Below are 21,518 nucleotides of genomic sequence, written 5' to 3'. Positions count from 1 at the left end.
AGCTGTTTCAAGATGTGCTTGGTGCTTCTTAGCTGGGTGCTGGAGTCCTTGGAGGAGACTATGAGATATGCATGTGTGTGAATTGGATGATAGAAGCCAAGAATACACATTCCTTTTTGGGGTCCTTGTACTTGAAAGGATTGGCCACAGCCACAGTAGGTTCTTGACATTTGCGCATTTGGTATGAGAGCTTTCAGGGTACCTACAAGGCCCATGACATTTAGTTGTTATTGCTATGAGAGTGATGCACATTTCATAGAATGGGATACAAAGTAGTGGTGCATGCAGGAATGGGCTGCTCAAGGTTGTAGTCCATTCTGCCCATTTGGCATTTGAGAGAGGAAGATCTTCCAGTAGCAGAACTTTATGCTTATGTAATGACATCATATTATTAGGAATAGAAAGTAATTATTTTTTCCTTATTTATTTATTTATTTAACATCCTAATCTCAGTCCCATTCCCTTCTTTCCTTCCAGTCCCACCCTTACAAGTCCCTCTTCCCATTACCTCTCCCCTTCTCTCCAGAGAAGGGGAAGCCCACACTTGGGTATCACCCCATCCTGGAACAGCAGGACTAAGTATTCTCTCCCAGTAAGTCCCAACCCGTCAGTCCAGTTAAGGGGAAGGGGACCCAATGGCAGGCAACAGAGTCAGAGATAGCCCCTGCTCTATCCGTTAGGGTACCTAGAAAGTAAATCTTTAATGAGGGGTAATTCTTTTTTCTTTCTTTCTTTCTTTCTTTCTTTCTTTCTTTCTTTCTTTCTTTCTTTCTTCCTTCCTTCCTTCCTTCCTTCCTTCCTTTCTTCCTTTTTCTTTTCTTTTCTTTTTTTTTTAGTACAGTAAACTTGACTTTACCCTGGACTTTAGCTTGGTGGCTGGCTGGCACGGCCTGCAGAGAAAGTCCCTCAGGGGTCTGTTTTATCGTAGGTTTTCTTTTTCTTCTCTGGCCACCATATGTATTGACTATCCTTCCTTACCACAAGTGTAGCTCTTTTGACCCTGTTCTTCATTTCCCTGTATTCTGTTTCATTTCACCTTATTAGAGGTTTTTGATCCCCAAGTCAGAGGACAGATGTTTATCATACTGATGTTTTCAGTATTGTAAATGTCTATAACTCGCATTCTTAGTGCAAGAGTAGAGGTCTGATGTGTTATTAACATTGAATTGCCCTCAGTGCACACTGATGTGTGTCTGGAATGCATGTGCCTGTGATTCATGTTTGAAGATTAAAGCCTTTGTGTGATCTGGAAAGATGAACGGCACACAACGTTTGCGTGATAGTCTGCAGAACTAAAACACTTAGTGTAGTGGTGTTAGGCTATCTCAGGGATCAGCAATTGAAGGCCATGGGGGATATTGGTTTTAGAGTGGAAACACTGAGAGGTAGCACCCTGTGGGCGGTACTGTTGTGGTAGATGTGGCAGGCGTGCACTTGATCTAAAAGCCGGAGCTCATTGTTGTAAGGAGTAACTTCCTTAAGTAATTTTGGCTACTTGTGATATTGTTTTACTTTTAATTGTATTTTGTATGTTTGCATGTGCATGATGTATGTATGTGCACATGTGCCTAGCATGCGTGTGGAGGTCATAGCTTCTGGAGTTGGTCCTCTTCTTACACAGTGTTGGCTCTGGGATGGACCTCAGCCATCAGGCTGGGTGGCAAGTGCTTTTACCCATGGTGCTATCTTGTCAGCCACTCACCATGCTTCTGAGATAAAAGATTTGTTTCTATCCTTGTCAAATTCAGCGGATTCAGTAAGCATAGAAGCATGGGAGTTTTTAGAGTTAAGAAAGTTTGATGGTTATGAACACATCGAAAGCATTTTTGAGTATGGGATTTGAATTTGCCTCCTTAATGAATAACAGAAATCTAAGAAATCAGAACAGTACTGATGTTGGCAATATTCTGCCCCCTCCCCTTTAAATGCAGCTCTGCCATTCACATTTGGTTTCTTTTTAGAATCTTTCCTCTTTGAGTGGGCACAGGAAATTAAATTACATCGTATGTATTTAGTTTCTAATCTCATTCTGTAGATTTTTTTTAAAAATAGGAATTTTTGATATTTGTGAATCTAGGGACCAGAGGGAACCACATAGGAATCAGATTTAGTCACAGTAGATAAGGTACTGTCTAAAATGTTTAAGGGCAGAGTTATATTCTAGAAACATCAGACCTGACTGGTCTATAATGAGTAAATAGGACAGTTGGAGGTTAGCTGGTTGAAGGTAATAATGATTTGGGGTATGTGTGATGTGTGAGCGTATGATGTGTGTGTGTGCATGTGTTTATATTTGAGAGTGTGAGTCCCGTGTGGAGGTCAGAGAACAGCCTTCTGCTGTCAGTCACTGCTTTCCCATCTTTGAGGCAGGGTCTCTTCAGGTTAGCTTCTGGAGATTCTCCTGTCTCCTGCAGGAGAGTGCTGGAATTACAGGTCCACGGACCATATGTCTCACTTTTATGTGGGGGTTGGGGATGTGTGCTCAGGTTGTCAAGCTTGGTGGTGAGCTCTTTGCCTTGTGAGTCCTGTTCCTAGTCATTTCTGTAGTTTTAGTAAGATGGACATAATTTCTGTATGTGTAGGCAGGAGACACAGCTCTCCTTCCCAGGAGCCAGCAGGACCGTGAGGGAACAGGGTGGGGTGTGGCTGGTGATGGCTATGAGCTCCTTCTGTGTGATGCCGAGTGAGCTCCTTCTGTGTGATGCCGAGTGTGTACAGCTCAGACCTGACTGCTAAGACCTACGTGAGTTAAGGCTTAAGCCGAGGTCCCTGGGTATTCAGTCTTTCTATCAATTTATTTGCTCAGTACAACTCTTGAATAATTTAAAGTGTGCAAGCTTGTTAGTGTTAACAACGTAGATGATTACAACAGCCAATTCCTTTGAAAGGCTGTCAATCTAGTGAGGTAGATTGTTGTTTAGAGCCATCAGGAGCAGTGTCTATACTTTGCTGCAACAAATCTGCAGGTCTGAATGAGTGTCCTTCACGCATGGACTCTGTAGTTCCTGTGTCACACTCCATAATCAGTCTGCTGAGCTGCTGTGTGTGTGAGGCCCGCTCTGCCCTATGCACTTACTTCCAACATTGGCCACTTTCCTTTTTGCATTTTTTTCCTATTGCTATGGACACCACATTTTCTCTAATGATTCTGTTTTTTCTTCTACTAGCAAAACTCCTTGTAAGAAAGAGTCCGTTGATAATCTGCTGTTTCTTCTGCTGCCTTGAGAGTCAGGCCTTCTTTATCAAATTCACCAGTGACCTCTTCATGGCCAAGTGCAACTGTCATTCCTCAGCACTCTGCCTTCATTTGTCAGCATTCACTGGAGTTGGTCTCTTTCCTTCAGGGGTGGCTGTCTCCTGTCCTGAGCATAATACCCCTGGCTATTGCTTCTCTGCAGGAGACAGCAAAGTCCTCCTCACTTGATGCTATCTATCTCCAAGGGCTCCTGCTTGCACTCAAGTACTCTTCAGTTTTATAGTCCTCTGAGCTCTTGAATCTCCTCCCTATATGGATGCCTCCCAATGGTATATTTCCTTTGCTCTCTGGACTCTTCCCCCTTGTTTATCGTTTGAATGCGGAGGAATGCTGATTTACCCTGTCCAGAATTCTTCAACTCTCCCAGAGGCTGCTCCTCCAGTCTTTCAGTCTTATTTGGGTCCTTCCAGTTGCTTGGGCCAAAAGAATTGGAGTCAAGAAGAAATACTCTTGCTCTTATGTCACATTACATCTGTTCAAACATCCCGCTTTGTCCACACTAAAATGGATACATTCAGACTCTGACTTTTTTTCTTTTTCACTTATCCTATGTTCCCACCTCCTCTTCTGAATAAATAGTAGCTGGGTTCTACTCCTGCTTTCCCCTCTACAACTGGTTTTTTACATTCCTGCTAGGAAATGTTTTGATACACTCAGGTTAGAGATGTAGCTGGTGACACAGTACACATTTAGCCTGCATGAGACCCTGGATTGAATCTCTAGCTCAGAGTAGAGGATAGAGAATCAAAGTCAGATTTTTTTTTTTTTTTGGTATGAATAGATAGAGTAGCCTCTAACCTGGCATGGCCTATTTCCTGGTGCAACCAAGGAATTGAATTTTAAATTCTACTTTTAAAAAATTCAAATGGAGATAGCCACATGAGTGAAGGGCAGAGTTTTGTCATGACGCAACATCTTCCAAGTTGAAAATCTCTCTTGATTTTGTCTCTAATCACTGCAGTCGCCTTGTGTGTTAGTTACTTTTTTTATATTGCTGTGATTGTCAAAGCATCCCATAGAAGAAAGAGTTTTGTAGGGGTTTGTAGTTCCAGGGAGTTAAGAGTCCATGAGAGTGGTAGGAAGGCATTGTAGGAGGAGGGTCAGGAAGCTGAGAGTTCATGTCTTGAACCACAGGTACAAAACAGAGAGTGAACTAGAAATGGCCCAAAACCTTAAATTCTGAAAGCCACTCCTCCAGTGACATGCTTCCTCTACCAAGGCCACACACCCTAAAGTTACCCAAACAGCGCCACCCACTGTGGAGCAAGTATTCATGCCTGAGTCAGGGGTAAACATTTCATTCAAATGACTACACCTTGATTTCTTACTGTTCTTGGAACATACCAAACACACACTTGAGTTTATAGTCTTCTTGTGTCTGGAATGTTCTTCTTCCCATTGTGTACCTGTTTCGTTTGCTCACGTCGTGTTTTTGCTCACATGTTATTTTATCAGAGAGGTCTCCTTTGAGTTGTGTATAACAGGCCTTCATCTCTAATTTTTTTTATTTCTGTGGAATAATGATCATCACCTCATGAGTCATGTATTGATTTGCTGTTTTCTTTTTTGTCTGGTGATACTGCTGTATAAGAATGGTCAGCAGCTCATAGTAGACATTTGAAAAGTATTTATCAATGAGTAGAACTGTCAGCCAAGGTGATCTGGTGTTGGCCAATGAATGAAAACTGGCTGTAGAATATTGGAGAAGGGCTGGGAGATGGCTTAGTGGGTAATGTGCCTACTTCACAAGCATGATGACCTGAATTTAGGTTCCCAGAACCTAGGTAAAAACTGGTGTATACTTGTAGTCCTAGTGCATCAGTGTGAGAGACAGGAGGCTTCTGGGTGCTTGCTTGTCAGCCAGTCTGGATGAAGCAGCAGGGTAGAGTATGAGATAGACACTGACTCAGATCTCAAATATAAGGTGGAATTTATCCATTTCAAACTCAGCCTCTGGCCTACATGTGTGCATGTACAGGCGTAGGTACTTGTTACCATGTACTCACATGCACACAAACTGTATCATGGAATTATGGAAGAATCAGTAGTAGCTTCTATGTTAGGACGTGTGGAATCTTCATGCAAACAATAATACTTCCATATGAAAAATGATCAGTGACCCATATGACCACTCCATATGATCAGTGATACCTTCATACAGTAACACCATGCAAGTAGTGATACTTTCATAAAACAAAAATACCTCCATTAAATACAATTAAACCACTATATAAACAATGACATCTTCACACAATGATACCATGTCTTAGTTGGGTTATTGTTGCTATGATGAGACACCATAACCGAAAGCAAGTTGGGTAAGGAAGGGTTCATTCATAGTCTATTACTGAAGGAAGTTAGGACAGGAACTCAAACAGGGCAAGAACTTGGAGGCAGGAGCTGATGTAGATGCCATGGAAGGATATTGCTTACTGACTTTTTAATCATAGGTTGCTCAGCTTGTTTTGTTATAAAACTCAGGGCCACTTGCCCAGGGATGGCACCACCCACAATGGGCTGAGCCCTCCCCCATTAATCAGTTAAGAAAATGGGGACATTTTCTCAGTAGTGGTTTGCTATTTTCAGATAGCTCTAGCTTGTGTCAAGTTGACATAAACTAGCCAGCACACCTCCATACAAATAATAGCTCTATATAGACAATGATACCTTCATATAAGCAATGGTACCGCCATACAAACAACATAAGCCGTCATGAATGAAAGCAAGTTTGCCCAACGGTAGTAGAAACATTAGAATTACCTCATTTAGTTTAGATGCTTGCTTTATCCTTATTTAGATAAATGTTTAGGCAACCAAAATGAATACATGAGTGTGTATATGTTAGCAATATTAGGCCTGGTGATTTTGCAGATAAACGGTTGTAGGGGGATTGCTTGCTTAATTGTATTCCAGCATCATGACCCCTGGGGGTAGGGGTGCGGAAGAATTGCTTTTAGGAATGTCTGCTCATTCCTAGGGTGACATAGTGCTACCCACTATTGGAAATAGTGAGCGTAGGTTCAGTTTTCCTGAATTAAAAATTATTTTTATTTTATGTGTGGGTGATTTGCTTGCATGCATGTCTATGTATCATATGCATACCTGATGCCACTAGAGGCTAGAAGAGTGTATCATCTCCCAGAATTGGAGTTGTATATAGCTGTGAGCTGTTACGTCGGTGCTAGGAATTGAACTTGGGTCCTCTGCTAGAAAAAGTCCTCTTAACTGCAATGCCCTCTCTCCAGCCCTAGGCTTAGTTTATTAGCATATTAAGTGGTGACTTAATGGATAGCCATTAAGAGACATAGTAAGAGAACTGGGTAAGTGTGATTTCATCACCACCTCACTGTTGTGTGTGTCAGATTCTCAGCAGCTGATTGGCTCTAACTGTTGTCATAGGGACCCAGTTTTCTTCTTCTTCATCTGCATACTCTTTTCTCATGGGAAGGGAAATTTGTGCAAAGCTGACTGAGATAATAATATTTGTTAGCTGTCCATAAGCTTTTAGACACTAAAAGTCCATATTCTTGGGGCCGGAGAAATGGATCTTTGGTTAAAAGTACTTGCTGTTCAGTTTATTGGCATCAGAGCCTGCACTCTGAATCCAGTGATGATGTCACCCATAGGCGACAAGGACCCCCTCATCTGTTTCCATGGCAACTGCCATACATTCCCATTGTTTACCTCCCTGCCCTTACCTGTGTGATTACATCATGGCCCAAATAAAAGGCAGAGCCCCCTGACATTCGTTCTCTCTTTCCTTCTTCTTCTTCATTGCCCCCCTTTGTCCTTTCCTCTTTTTCCCTTCTCCCCTAATAAATCTCTACCCGGAGCTGTGCTAGCCTGCTGTGATCTGTCCATATACGAGCTGCCATTCTAATACAACAGTTCCTAGCACCCAAGTCAGTTAGCTCCCCTCTGCCTGTAACTCTAGCTCAAGGGTATCTGACTTTTTTGGTTTCATCAGGTACCTGTACACACATAGCACTCTCACCCCACATGCACATACATAACAGTAAAAAGTAAATGTAAAGAATGGATTGAGCTTTTCGTTGAGAAAGGGATGACCTAGTGAGGCTGATATGGTTGATCTTGGTCTGCTATGGAAGGACGCTATGGCAACTTTAGTGTCTCTTAAAGGCGAGTAGATGATGCTCCAGCCTGTCCTGCTGCCACTTCCATAGCATTTCAGTGTGCTACATTGTACAGGTCTTCTTGCAATGAGATTTTCAGAAAGAATTTTCCTTTCTTGTAGCTCCAAAGTATGTTCTTCCAAGCTGCCTTCTGTGCTCCTGCCTCGCCCAGTAGCTCGTCTTTCCTCCTTGCTCCCTTTGTTACTCTCATTTCTTTGAGCCCACCTTTGAATTTAGGACTTGTAAAATGATAAACATTTATAAATGTTTGATCTCTGTGTCCATGGAACAGCTTTAAAAATCTTCTTTAATCTCTGAGACGAAACAGGCAAGAGTACGGCATCTTCGATTATAGAATCTCTTTGAAGTTGTCTTGCTATTTCCGTGTTTTCCCTCTAGCACTTCAGCCTGGATGAGGTAGACTTTTTTTTTTTTTTTTCTTTTTTATTAAAGTTTCCCCCTCCCTTGTTGCTTAAGTCTATTTGGCAATCTTTCAAAGGTTCAGAGGGAAAATTAGTGAAATTACGGTTTGAACTTTTCTTATTGTTTTCTAATTCTGCTTCTAAGTTGTGTCAGAGGCCACCTTTTAAAGTATCTAATCTGTTCTCCACATTATTTCTGTTTTATAAAAGGACTTTTTAACTTTATGTGTATGTGCTTGAGTTCATATATATTATATATGTGTGTGTGTGTGAATTTATATATGTGCATGTGTATATATACATACACACATATATATGTATATGTATGTATACATACACACACACACACACACACACACACACACACACACACACACACACTGCAGCAAATACATGTAATGTCTGTGGAGACCCGGAGAGGGTATCAGATCCCCAGAAGCTGGAGTTACAGGCAATTCTGAGGTTCCTGGTAGTGCTGGGCACTGAACCTGGGTCCTCTGAAAGAGCAGCAAGTGCTCTTAGCTGTTGAGCCTCCTTCCCACCTTCCATTTAGCTGTTGTCACTCTCATGGGCCTAACAATGTGCTCTTATTTCTGTGATTAATAAATCAATATGTCTCCACTTTAAATTAGCAGTCATCCATTTTTACTCTCTAGGGTTATGTACCTAAGTTTGTTTTTGTGAGAGGAAAAAAATTGAAATCTGGTAATTTTAGCCTTTTTTCTTTTTCTTTTAGTATAGAAAATAGAGTTTATTATACAGTAATATGAAATACCTGTGGGGTGAGAGTGTACCATGCCAAGGGCAACACTGTGCAGAGTTGCATGTTTAGGGCAACTGTTCACTTTCTTTTGGGGTTTTACGTGAATCATAAGCTCTTGCTCTAGGCAATATAAAATTTTGACTACAGAATGGAATGACTCTTGTTTCTTCTTTTTATTTACGTAGCTCTGTGAAATTATTAGTGGACTTTTGATTCCATAGGTTCTAGAGCCATACTTGAGAAAATTTCTTTGCTTTTGTTTATTAGTCACAGATTGTGAATATTTAGGCTAGATACTATAAATCAGAACCACTAAGATACATTTGCCATTGTATCTTGCGTCTTAATACTGTGGGGTGATGTTGTTACAGGGTAGGGAGTAACAGGGCAGACACTTAGGGCTTCTTTCCTGAGTTGCCCCGTTATTTTAATGTGATAGTCTGCAGGTCACATATAGTTGCTGTGAAGGACTGGAGTGGAGAATTTCAGAAACAGTCGAAACTGCATCTCTTTAACTTCTTATGTATGGGAAGAGTTGCAGAAAGCACTCAAAAGCAATTTGGAATCAAGGAAAAGCTGTAGCCATCCAAAATAGCTTTTCTTAATGTCACATGCTAATTTTCTTTTTCTTTTTTTTCCCAGAAGGCAAAGTTGTTCTTAAATGGAAGCCTCAGCTTGCTTCGTTTTGATCTTGAGGCTAATACACTGCTGACCAATAGCTAGGTTACTGCCATTTCTGACTAGAGAATATGTTCCAACATTTACATTAAATGTGACATGTGCTATGTGTCTGACACATGGAACTAAAATCATTCATTAATTATGTGACCCCTGTCATTAGCACAGACACATTTAAAATTTATAAGTGGTAGCCTTCTGAGAAATGTCTGTTATGCTTATTAAAATAAACATATAAACCTAATAAAACTAGAATCAAATGGAACATTTCACATAGTTAATTTTATCAACTTTAATAATTGATTAGCTTTTTTGTTAGCACTGAGAATGAAGGTAATTACAATTCATTTGTTCTCTGCTTTAAGATTTCTGCTTTCCCCAGATTTAGGTGGTTCCACGTTTGTTCTCTGGAGGCTTTGTGTATAACAAAAGCACTAATGGAGGTTTTTATTTTAAAGTTATAATTACATAAGATCTTTAATGCCTTTTGATGTGCCAAATTTAATTGTAATCAGTGAGAATGATGAAGTTCCCCTTTAGTTTCTGTGGCTAATGCAAATCCATTCTGCTTCGGAGCTGTGTGGCCCTATCATTTTATCATTCCATTTACAGTTTTATTGATTCAGTATTTGAGGAAGTTGGTATCATCATGAGTTAAAATACTCACAATGTGAAAAGATTTACATGCAAAAGTGTTATTTCTGTCTAAATCTCATGCTTGCTTAGCTTCCATGTCCTCACACACAGAAACATATTCCTCCAGTTATACAAATGCTGCCTAATGCAGACATATTTCAGATTTTCTACCATTTATTCCACTTTTAAAAGAATAATTCTAAAGACAATAGGTACTTAATAATAAAACTAACATTATTTACACCAGACTCTAGTAATCTTCTACTTAGACATGCATTCATGTGCTTCTGTTTCTCCCCCTATCAACCACTCCCAGTGGCTCTCAGCTTGGATATGTTGAGAATCATGAGTTCCTGGAGAAGACAGATCGCCCTTTCTGTATCTGTTTCTGTGGGATCCATCCTATGCAAACTTACTCATGCAAAAACTGGGTGCTTTATACAAACACTGCCACCTGTATTATTTATTTCTGTTTCTCAAAAGAGTTTTGTTAAAATTTGCATCTGACTTGGCTCATTTAGCTTTGTGTGTTGTTAAGACTTCAAATGCTATGGATATGAAAGATTACATTATGTACCAAATAAAAAGGTTCTGTGACAGGCAGTGTTCTTAGGATAACTGTGTCTTAGATGTTTAAGTCTAATTTGCATGTGGAATTTAGACCTATGATTATTAACCCAGCCCCATTTACAGTTGATGAAGATTTGCATAAAATTGGTCTTCCTGATAGCTTAAGGTATAGTGAGCAAAATGTTAACTCCTTCTATAGCATGTGCAGCTGCGATTGACTGCCACATAAAAGGCCAATCTAACACATTTGGTTTACTGATCATCTTTTCCAGAAATTAGCTGTGGTATCCTGTCAGGATATCAGAAAGCTGTCTGACAGCTTACCTTTCCTTCCTGGAAAAGGGAGCAGCAGTTTGACATTGTAACAGCAGTGCTATGACATGCTCAGTACATGGGTCTCATCACGGTCGTTGGCTCATTTTAGAAGGCTTGTGATTTGCTTTGTAATTATGAAAAATCATGTCCTCATTTTAACGCACTTAATGTTGGCTCTTACTTTACTGGAGGCTTTATGTTTGGCATGATCAATGACTTCCCTCCCCAGTGGTCCTTTTTGTAGTGGTTTTCCTTTTTTCTTTTCTCCTTTTTATACTAAAAGTCATGTGAGCATATTCATGTGTGAGCCTCCTGGGGCAGGCAGCTGATACAAATCTACCTTTTCAGATGGGCTTTCTGGTTATTGACCAAGGTTGATTACGTCTTAGAGCACCAATGGCCTTGGATTTGTGAAGGCATAGAGCGCTCACATCTTGTACTTTACCTTTTCCCATCTGTTGTTTAACCTACCGTAAATGCTAGTAAGCACCCCAGGCCGCCCAGGAGGCTTCTGCATCTAAATAGTTTGATTCTACGAGTGTCATCAAAGTCACCATTGTTCATGGGACCCTAAGTGAAATACTACTTCTTCTTCTTCTTTTTTTGCAGTGGTGACCTTTAGTTTCTAAAATCTATTTCATTTGTGTGTGTAAAGGTCTCTATCTTTATCTTTTGAAATAATAATGTTTTAAAAGTATGATTAAATATTTAATAGTAAATATTATTTTTAATACCAAAGATTTTATATTTATTTTTATTTATAATATTTTGATTATTGCAAGTAAATCTTATGGTCAGAAACAGGATGTACACATGCATATCTCTACAGAAACAGGATGCACACATGCATATCTCTACCATCTTTCTCTGTCATCCATAATCCATCTACTTTTTTACCCATCTATCATCCATAATCAATCAATCTGTTTGTCTGTCTAATCTACACATACCAATCATATATGAAATGAGTTATTCTTTAATAATAACCTTTTAAAACTATAAGTTGTCTTTATTCTGGAGAGCTTCATATATGTGTTCTTTGAGAAATGACCTTATCCACTCTGCCATTTCTTTCTTCCACATTCCCTGCAGCATGTCCTTCTTCCAACTTACAACATTTATTCTTTTATTCTGAAACAGTATTCATTTTTTATTTCTTGCTAGAAAACACCATTAATATATTTAAGCTTGTATTAGATTAATAAAAATCATTTTCTGTATGCTATTAGATTAGGCTGTATATCACATAACATGAGACTCACCTGTATAAAAACATAGCATGTTTTCATTCTGTGTACTGAATGACAGACTCCTGTTGTAGCTAGATTGATCACAAATCCCCGAGGGGACTAGCAGTTTCCTTTCTATGGCATTGCTAAGTTCTTCCTGTCTTGCTTTCCCTGCAGCCGGTGCTTAGGTCAGATTACTGAGAAAATTGGTGTTATTGATGAATGCCGGGCAAATGATCATAAAAGCCTTGGTACCTCTGCGAAGGAGCAGAGACACATAATTAAATGCAAATGGTGTCAGCTTGTTTAATTTTGAGTTAATGTGGGTTAATCCAATGCTATTGATCAGTTGTGAGTAGCACTGTGTGTGGGCCATCTAGGAAAGATGGTAATGATTCCGGGTTTCTTCTTGTAGGTAAATTAGTTTGAATTTGAGAGGGACATTTTTATTTCAAAACTAGTGCTTAAGTGCTAGGCATGGTTACATATTCTTTTAATCAGAGCACTTGGTAAATAGAGGCAGGTAGCTCCCGTGAATTTGAGGACAGTCTGGTTTACGTAGTGAGTTCCAGGCCAGCAAGGGCTAGATAGTGAGACCCTGTTGTTGTTTGTTTGTTTGTTCTTGCTTGTTTTGTTTTAAACATGGGCTTAAAATTTAATTTTGACTTTCATTTGCTTATTATTGATTTATTCTGTGGATGTGTATGTGTGAACTTGCAGATCCTTACATATGTGCTCACGTACATAAAAGTCAGAAAACAGTCGTGAGAGTCTCTTTTCTCCTTCTCCCATGTAGATCTTTGGTTTTAAATTCAGGTAGTCAGGTTTCACAGCAAGTACCTGAACCCACTGAGCCACCTATCCTTACATTTTGAGTTTTAATTTTTATGTTATGGGTATTTTGACTTCATGTATGTCTGTGTACCACATGTGTGCAGAGGTTTTAGGTCCTCTGAAACTGCAGTTATAGATGATTTTCAGCCATCATGTGGGCAATGAGAACTGAACCCAGGTCTTCAGGAAGAGAATTCAGTGTTCTTCTCTGCTGAGCCATCTCTCCGGTCTTTATCCTTTATAAGTTTTTAACCAAAGCCTTGCAAGGGAGATGGTTGAGTGGTGATTTCTAGGACCTTCTTGGAACTGTTTGATACTAGTGCTTGGTGGAGGGTCCCCTCCGATATGCTTTAGAAATGGGCTGGTGCTTGGTTTAGATAAGGATGATACAAACAGAAATCTGGGAGGACCACATACGAATAGGCTTAAAACTTAAGTCTAAGATATGGTTATTGCATTGTACATTGTAATGGAGGAAAGAAATCTTGATAGCACTTAACTCAGACTTGTTTTACAGCTCAGCAAATGGAGGCTCAAATACATGGGAGGCTTGTGCCAAGCCAGTGAATGAGTTCCTGGCAGCCTGAAAGCCAAGTCCCATTTATTTAACCAGTGCCTCTCACCATATTATTCTTTGCCATGTTTATTACTTATACATAATTGTTATTGGGTTGCCAGATGGTTAACCATGATTAAAAAAGCAGTAGGAATACCTAATGGAAAAGTTGATTTCATAATGCTGCTGACAGGCATTAGTGATAGTAGCTAATGTAAGGCTGAGGACTTGCCTCATAAGAAGCACTGGGCAGGGTTTTTCATGTACCTGCATGTGCTCTTCCACAGTGATCTGTGAGTTAGATAGCATTACGATGCTATCTTATAGATACAAATGGGAGTCTTAAAAGGGGCTGAAGTAATTTGCTAAAATACTTCCGTGTCTAGTGTGGGAGCGTGTTTGAGCTCCTACCATGTCTCCTACTGCCTGCTTGGATCCATCAGCATAGAAGGGGACATGGAACCAATCTAAAGCCCCTTTTAGCCACTAATCAGTGACTACTAGACTTTAGCTTGAAAAAAAATTTTTTTAATTAATGATTTTTAAAATTTCTTTTAGTTTTTACAGTCCAGTTGTTATCTCCGTTCCTATCTGCCCTCTGACAGTTCCTCATCTCATTTCTGACCCATTTGGCTATGCATAGTAGCAGTCTGTTATCAGAGGGAAAAAGTCTCTAGGAGACCAAGCTTGACCAGGGCTGGACATCACTTCTAAGGAGTGCGTCAGACCCTTTGGTGCCAGCTGCTGCCCTACTTCGTTCTGCTCATGGCAATGGCTTCCTGAGTTGCTGCCATGACAGTTGACTAAAAAACAGAGAAGCTTGAGTTGGTTTACAAATGAGTGAAGGATTTTCTCATATATTCAGAATTGGACACCACAGCATCAAAGTTCCTCACAAGACTGACCATGAAGGACAGTGGGAAAAAATACCCCCAGTTGGCAGAACTTGTAGCAGTATGAGTGGCCACCTATTATTTACAGAGTGAGAGAAGATTGGACAGATCAAAATCTACAGTGGCGAGTGGACATTTATTAATGCTTTTTCTGTATGATCTGAAGATGGGTGAGAAGTGAAGGACAGGCAAGTGGAAGGAGAAGGACTGCAGTTCGCTGTGTCCATGGCTGTCCTCTTCCTCTCCATCTTAGGGCTTAAGCAACAGGCCCACGAATAAATGGCTGTGTTGGCAGTGGGAAAACCTATTCATGGGTTCAACAATAAGGACTATTGTTAGTGTTGTAATAAGGCCGACCTGGCTGATGTTATTGCTGAATGCCTACTCTGCCAACTGTAGAGTCCCATCATTGAGTCCCTGGTGTGACACCATTCTCTGAGGGAAGCAGCCAGCCATCTGTTGGTGGTTAAATTATATTGGACCTTTTCCATCACGGGGAAGGAAAAGATACATCATTACTGGAATAGTCATCTATGCTGCTTATGGCTTTTCCTCCTCTACCTAGAATATTCTGTCAGCACCCTTATTTGTGGATTCAGAAATCTCTATCCACTCTTAGGGCACTTTGCATTTTATTCCTTCTGGCTGTAGCACAGTGCTAGTTGAGAGGAAGTACCATAAAAGGATGTTCTTGCTTCTTCCCAGGGTGTAGTGTGCACTGTGAATCAAAGACCATTGCATGTGTTATCTCTAGTAATCATACTCATGGCCTTGGAAATCAGGGGGTAAAAGTTGGGAGTTCCTTGCTATTTTAACTAGTGATTCACATTATGGTTTGTATGTGCTCTTCCCTCATGGCTCTTGTACTGAAGGCTTGATTCCCTACCCTGTGGCATTAATTTGGGAGTTTCTGGAAAGTAGGAGGTGGAGCCTACCTGAGGAAGTAGGTCACTGGGGACATATCTTCAGGGCTGTATCTTATCCACCCTGTTCTCTGCCTCTATATTTTTCTGTTTCCTGGCCAGTGTGAGAGTGCACAGCCTCCTCATTGCAGGCACGGAACCATGGGGCCAAGTGACTGTGGACTGAAAGCTCTGAGGCTGAGTCCAAATAACCTTTCCTCTCCTTAACTCATTTATGTCTGATACTTTTCACACTGATGAGAGTCTGAGTATCAAACCTGTTTGGTACAACTTCCACTTTCTGCCATGTCAGCACAGGCCTCTGCTGTCTGGGAGGTCATGGTCCTGAGAGGGAGACTGTCTCCATGGAGAGAACGGTGGTTCCATGGGATCGGGAGACAGGGCTGCTCCTTGGCTGGTTGGGTTCTCCCCTCAGCAAATGATCAATGAACTGCAACAACAACAGAAGCCTTACAAGACTGAATGATGCTGATTGCTGAGCAAGGGAGAATTGAGTTTCTGTCCTACAGTGGTGCCAGGGAGAGGATATCTAGGCATGGCATCCTCTGGGCACTTCTTACCCCTTCCATCCTTAGTCTTAAAGGTTAACAGAAGAATTGACCAGTCAAGAAAGGAGCAGCTCTCTCCTTTCAAGAGAGGGCTCTCTCTGCCAGCCGAAGGACCCCAGCAGCTCAGTTTCAGCTCTCCCCTCTTAATGTCTTATAAGTCTGCACTTCAAATTTGAATGTATTTAACATACAGTTTATAATACACTAGTGTTATTGTCTGAATTATAACGTTTGCGTCATTTCTAGGTCACCTGGGTACTGAATTTCATCCTTATTTTGAAGTAACATTTCCCTTATTCTGTCATGCATATTAGAGTCAAATCACTGTAAGTTTTTTCTCATAGGTGTTTTTGTGCCTTTTCTGCATATCCTTGGGCTCTGTTCTGGGCTGTAGGTATTTAGAAGCACTTGGTTCTCTTGGACTAGGAGTTTGGCTTAGTCAGGACTGATTATCCCTTGTACTGAGGTAAGGTCCTTCTGTGTGCTACCCAGTGGGTGATGAGTCATCAGGTTTCCTGTGTGGCTGAAAGAGCAGGTGCCTGTGTGAGCTCTGTGCCATCACCTCCATCTTCTCTGTGTTTGTCTATGGCTTGGCATGCTGTGGAGTCCAGGGGTTGATGTTAGGTGTTCTCCTTAATTGTTCTTTCTTTACGGAGGCAGGGGTCTTACTGAGTCACAGACTTGCCAATATAGCTAGTGTAGGCAGCCTACCCTCAGCATCCCCTGTCTCTGCTTCTGTCTCAACTCACGCTTGTACCACAAACCTTCGGTCTGCTAACCGTTTCTTCTCCGTATCCTCACTGCAGCTCAGTCTGGAACGGAGTCAAGCTTGGGCGCCATGGAACTCATTCATCATCCGGTGCGCACTGTCCTTCACTCTGTCCGCTGCAGGGTCTTGAAAACCCCTCTTGTATGTTTTGCCTGTTCCTTTGTTTGTTTGTTTTTTTAATGTTGTTATTTTAATGCAACTTCTGCGATCATATATTTAGGCAACCCTTAATAGGCTAAGATCAAACATATTTACTTAGAAAAGATATTTACTTAGGAAGTTGAAACATTCTTGCACAGTGAGAACCTGTTTTTCATTATTTAGAACCATTTCTTAATTATGTTTTTATGGAAGATTTGTCTCTGTAGATTTCCCATATAAATAGTAGAACACAAGGAAGGGATAAACAGGTGAGATCGACCCATGTGCAGGTTTGTGGAACTGGGGGAGCTGAGTATGGAGAATTTCAAGGTCAGAGGGACGTCTGGGACTAGACTCTGAGCTCAAGAATCGTTTGTAAATAAATACAAGCTGATAGAAATGCAGACTCCAAAGCTGCGTTTGCAGCCCCTTGTTGCTCAGGTCCTGTCTTACGGATGCATTTCTGTGTTTGTTGCTTATTGATTGGAGATCTTCTCAGTGCTTGTTGGAAAATTTATCAGGCTCAATGTGCTGGTTCTCAGAGGCTTCTGAGAGGGGAATGGGAAAGAAACTAACCTTAAGATATGCATCATGAAGTCTAGTTCAATTCAGGGTGACAATGCTCGACAATGAGGTTTTGACGGCTGTCCTGGTTCCCCGGGAGCCTTAGGAACTCGGGGGGGGGGGTATTTATTAGGATGTCTTCTGCCTGACCTGATGCCATGGGCTTTACATACGTCATCTCATCTTGTCCTTCTGACAGATCCTACTAGTTGTATGGTGGTGATCTCATTTCAAAAAATGGAGACTCTGAGACTGTTCATTGACTATGCATTACCCTGGGACTTTGACTCGTGGGCACATTCACTGTGTCCTCACACGCATGATTGCTTTTCCTGGAAGTCATGGATACAGATTCTTGTCCTTGAATGAGACAGCAGAAGATGAAGTGGAAGCTGTTCTTAAGGCAGCTCTTGGAGGTTCGGGGGCATTGTAGGCTGTGTGTGGTGTCTAGACTGGGCTTCCCACTGCCTGGTGTTCTGCCGGAAGGAGTTCTGTTGAAATGCCTGCACTTTCTTTGTTGAAATGGACACACATTTCTGACTAAGATTGTTTCATTCTTCCAAATGTGTATTTTATCAGTTAACTATGCTGTCTGGCTAAATGATGAGTAGATTACAGTAGAATTTTATGTCATAGAGTGGGCACTGGGAATTACTTTTTTTTTTATAGATTTATTTATTTTTATACATAGGCACTTGTAGCTGTCTTCAGACACTCCAGAAGAGGGAGTCAGATCTGGTTAAGGATGGTTGTGAGCCACCATGTGGTTGCTGGGATTTGAACTCAGGACCTTCAGAAGAGCAGTCAATGCTCTTACCTGCTAAGCCATCTCAGCAGCTTGGGAGTTAGATTGTTAACATCAGAGAATACCATCTTGCCTGAAGTATAGCCCTATGGAAGTGAGATTCTTATGATAAAGCTGTGTATTTTCTTTTGCACATTTTCTGTGGCCAGTTTTGCTACAATAACGTTATGTTGGATACATCTAATGTCTGCTTGAATTATTTCTTCAATGGGTTACTGAGATGGCGTTTGCTTTGAGAGAGTTTTACTATCGTGCCAACTCTAGTTTCTGCCTCTTCTTGCTGGATAGACATGTACCATCATGCCCCGGCTTCTGAAATAGTGTTTAATAGAAAATAACTCAGGCTACTTTAAATCTGAGTATACTTTGTTGTTCCTCAAAGAATTAATGTGTGCAGAGTTGCTAAAATACCATCATTTGGACAGACAGAGTTTACTGAAGAAAGAAATTGAGTGTCTGTCTTACCAGCTATATCATTACTTTAAGTAATGTCTGAGGCTTGTAGTCAAGGTGGAGACAGTTCATGAACTAATGCAGATAGGCCCCTCTGGGCTGTAAGTGTGAAGTTGGTGTGTGTGCTTGGTACCTTTACAAGCTGGGAAGGAGCTGCACATCTTGACTCTGCTTTTCAGTCATTCCTGGATTTCTTCTGGTTCCCTGTTACTTTTGGCTTATGTTACTGCACTATATTGTTGTGTCCCCATCAAAAAACCAGACACATAAATAAAATCCAGTGTGCTGTATCCTTGACAAGAGCACTGTTTTGCTGCAGACATATGGTTTGTCATTAGTTTTATTCAGTACCAAACCTTCCTCAGTTAATGGCACCATCTGTTAAAACTATGGCTGATACCAGTAGAGAAGAAGCCAATTATCCTTGTGTTTGTGAGCATGGGCTAGATGAGAGTATGTCTGAGGTTGCCTGCAGTCAACTACTTTACAACTGGTCTAGTCAAACAATTGGAGCTGGGGCTGCATTGGGAAACCAGATCAGGAAAAAACATGAGAATGCTTGTCTAGTCTTCATCTGCTCTCAGCAAGAGCAGCACACTGTAAAAGTAAATATCATAATTAAGTTATTAAAAAGGTTTGCATGATATACTTTTTATCTAGTGCTATCAAATTATTGGTGTTCTGGTCACATCTGTCATATTGAGAGCTGGCAAAGGACTTTTTGCATCTAGGCCAAACCTTTACAAGAATGATGTCTCAAAGGCATCTTTTCTTTTGTGTATGTGTGTAGATTTAGGATCATATTATGAAAATAAAATAAATACTATGGTTATCAGACATCATTTCCAGGAAAGTTCATTATGTTAAATTAAATAATTCAGACTTAGATAAATTTATGTATGTCTTCTCTCATGTGCAGAACCCAGACTGAAAGACACACTTGGATTACAGGAGGTAGGGAGAGGGAGCAGACTAGCAGGGTTCAGGGGAGCATAAGAAAGGATCAAGGGGTGAAGCGTCTGCATGAAAAAGTCATCACAGGGCTCAAGAGATGGCTCCGCAGTAAACAGATCATCTGGCTTTGATTCCCAGCACACACATAGCTGCTCCTAGCTGTTAGTAACTCCACTTTCAGAGGATCCATGTCTTCCTCAGGCACCAGACATGCACATGGTGCACAAACTTCATACAGATAGCAGTACTGGTTGTAGTAATAGTACATACAGGTGGTAGTGGTAGTAGTAGTAGTGGTAATAATAATAATAATAATAATATAATTAAAAAAGAAAATGTCATAATAAGGTCTATTAATTTGTTAAATAAGAATATGGTAATTAATCAAGGTCACAGGAATGTTCCTGGGAACGGTGACACTTGCCTGTAATCTTAGAGTCTGAAACAGGATAATTGATAGGAGTTTGAGACCAGCCTGGGCTGCATACTGAATTCTAGGGCACAGAGTGAAATCCTGTTTCAAAACAAAAATGCTTTTAGAAAAAAAATCAGATATTATAGTTAATTTTGTAGGGGCTGGAGAGATGGCCCAGTGGATAAGAGCACTGGTTATTTTTTTCAGAGGACCTGGGTTCAATTCCTAGCACCCATATGGCAGTTCACAACCATCTGTAGCGTATGTTCCCGGGGATCTGACACCCTTACACAGACTTAAAATTCAGGCAAAACACCCATGTACATATAAATGAATAAATAGTTGATTTTATATTTGTGCCTCCATCTTTTCCTCTGAGTCGGGGTAGAAAAGTTTTGTGCTTTAATGTAATACATTTGTAGCAGAATTTCTAGCCTTGTGAGTGACATTGTTTCTTTAATTATAGACCTCTGCTTGGTGTGGTAGAGGCGAGAGGGGCATCATTACCTTCTGCTGCCCATGTGTAGCCTCTTGGGGCACTTAAAAAAGTAGCGATGACTTTGAAAGTAAATTTGGATGTATTTATTCAGCTTCTTTCTCTCCATTCATTCAGGCCCAAGCTTACCAGCCCCTACAGACCTGGCTTTTCATCTTCTCCCGTTCCTCCTCCTATCTCCCCCCTTTCTCTGCTGCAGAACTAACTCTTGGCTAGAGGGTGGAGAACATAGCAAAAATCCCAACTTTGTTTACTCTAGAATCCAATGTTGGAATAATTCTTTCAGAAAAGGTCCATGGTAGTAAATTCTGTTCTCTTGAATACCTGGGAGTGTGTCATACCTGCTGGGTTAGGTCCAACTGTTTTGGGAACTCATTCTTACGTCTGAGAGGTTTGGATCTGGAAAGATGGCTCAGCAATGAAGAGAGTGCTTACTGCTTTTGCAGAGGACCGGACTTGATTCCAGAACCTCTGTTGTGCAGCTTACCTGTCACTGCATCTCCAAGGGATCCGATGTCCTCGTCCGACCTTTGTGGACTAGAGGGGGAGGTTAGGGAAAGTTTGATGCCTGACTTTCTCCCTTTCGGGTGTTTGTGTATTTGTGATTTTTTCCCCCCAGAAAGTCTTTAGGCCCTTATTGTGCTTTTGTAATATGAAATAAATAGAAGGTATTTCTAGTATTGGCAGTCTTTTCAGCTATACTGTACATGGAAGTTTTGGAATTTTGGAAGTTTTTCTTAATGTGCTCCACATTCCTACCCCCTTTAAAAAATGTGTATATATGGATGTAAATGAACATGTATGTGCTAGGGTCCAAGGCTGACATTAGGTGTCTTTGATTGTTCTCTACCTGTATACCTAGGCAGGGTCTCTAGCTTGGGTCCGGGGCTCACTGGTAAGGCAGATCTCACCAGTCAGCTTGCTCTGGGCATACTTCGTCTTTACATTCCGAGCACAGGCAAAAGCTTTAACCACGAATCCAGCTATCCAGCCTCATCTCCTGTTTTATTTATGGATTTCTCATTTCTATTGGCTTGGCAGTATAATCTCTCTGTCTTTACCCTTTCCTTACATTTTCAGTTATGCTTTCCAGAATTCCCTTGGCTACGGCACGCCAAAATCTAAGTGGTTGCAGTACGCTCCTCTGTGTACTTACTCCACATAC

The 21,518-nt window shown here is 40.9% G+C and overlaps 1 protein-coding gene across 5 annotated transcripts in view; it reads left to right on the top strand.

Annotated features, from left to right (window-relative positions):
• Positions 1-21,518, top strand: part of Cdkal1 (CDK5 regulatory subunit associated protein 1-like 1) — a 663,938-nt gene that overhangs the window by 33,919 nt on the left and 608,501 nt on the right. Inside the window, exons 5-6 of one of the 5 annotated variants that reach the window (NM_001308486.1) lie at positions 16,563-16,666; positions 17,430-19,324. The exons of the other annotated variants lie outside the window; for them this stretch is intronic. Coding sequence (NP_001295415.1) covers positions 16,563-16,666; positions 17,430-17,453 — 128 coding nt within the window. The 3' untranslated portion in view covers positions 17,454-19,324. Of the gene's footprint in view, positions 1-16,562; positions 16,667-17,429; positions 19,325-21,518 lie in introns of those variants that run through there. 5 annotated transcript variants of the gene reach the window in all.

Source organism: Mus musculus, chromosome 13, assembly GCF_000001635.26.
Source record: "Mus musculus strain C57BL/6J chromosome 13, GRCm38.p6 C57BL/6J".
NCBI classification, from domain to species: domain Eukaryota; kingdom Metazoa; phylum Chordata; class Mammalia; order Rodentia; family Muridae; genus Mus; species Mus musculus.
Note: the sequence above shows the minus strand (reverse complement) of the source record. Positions and strands in the feature narration are given on the sequence as shown.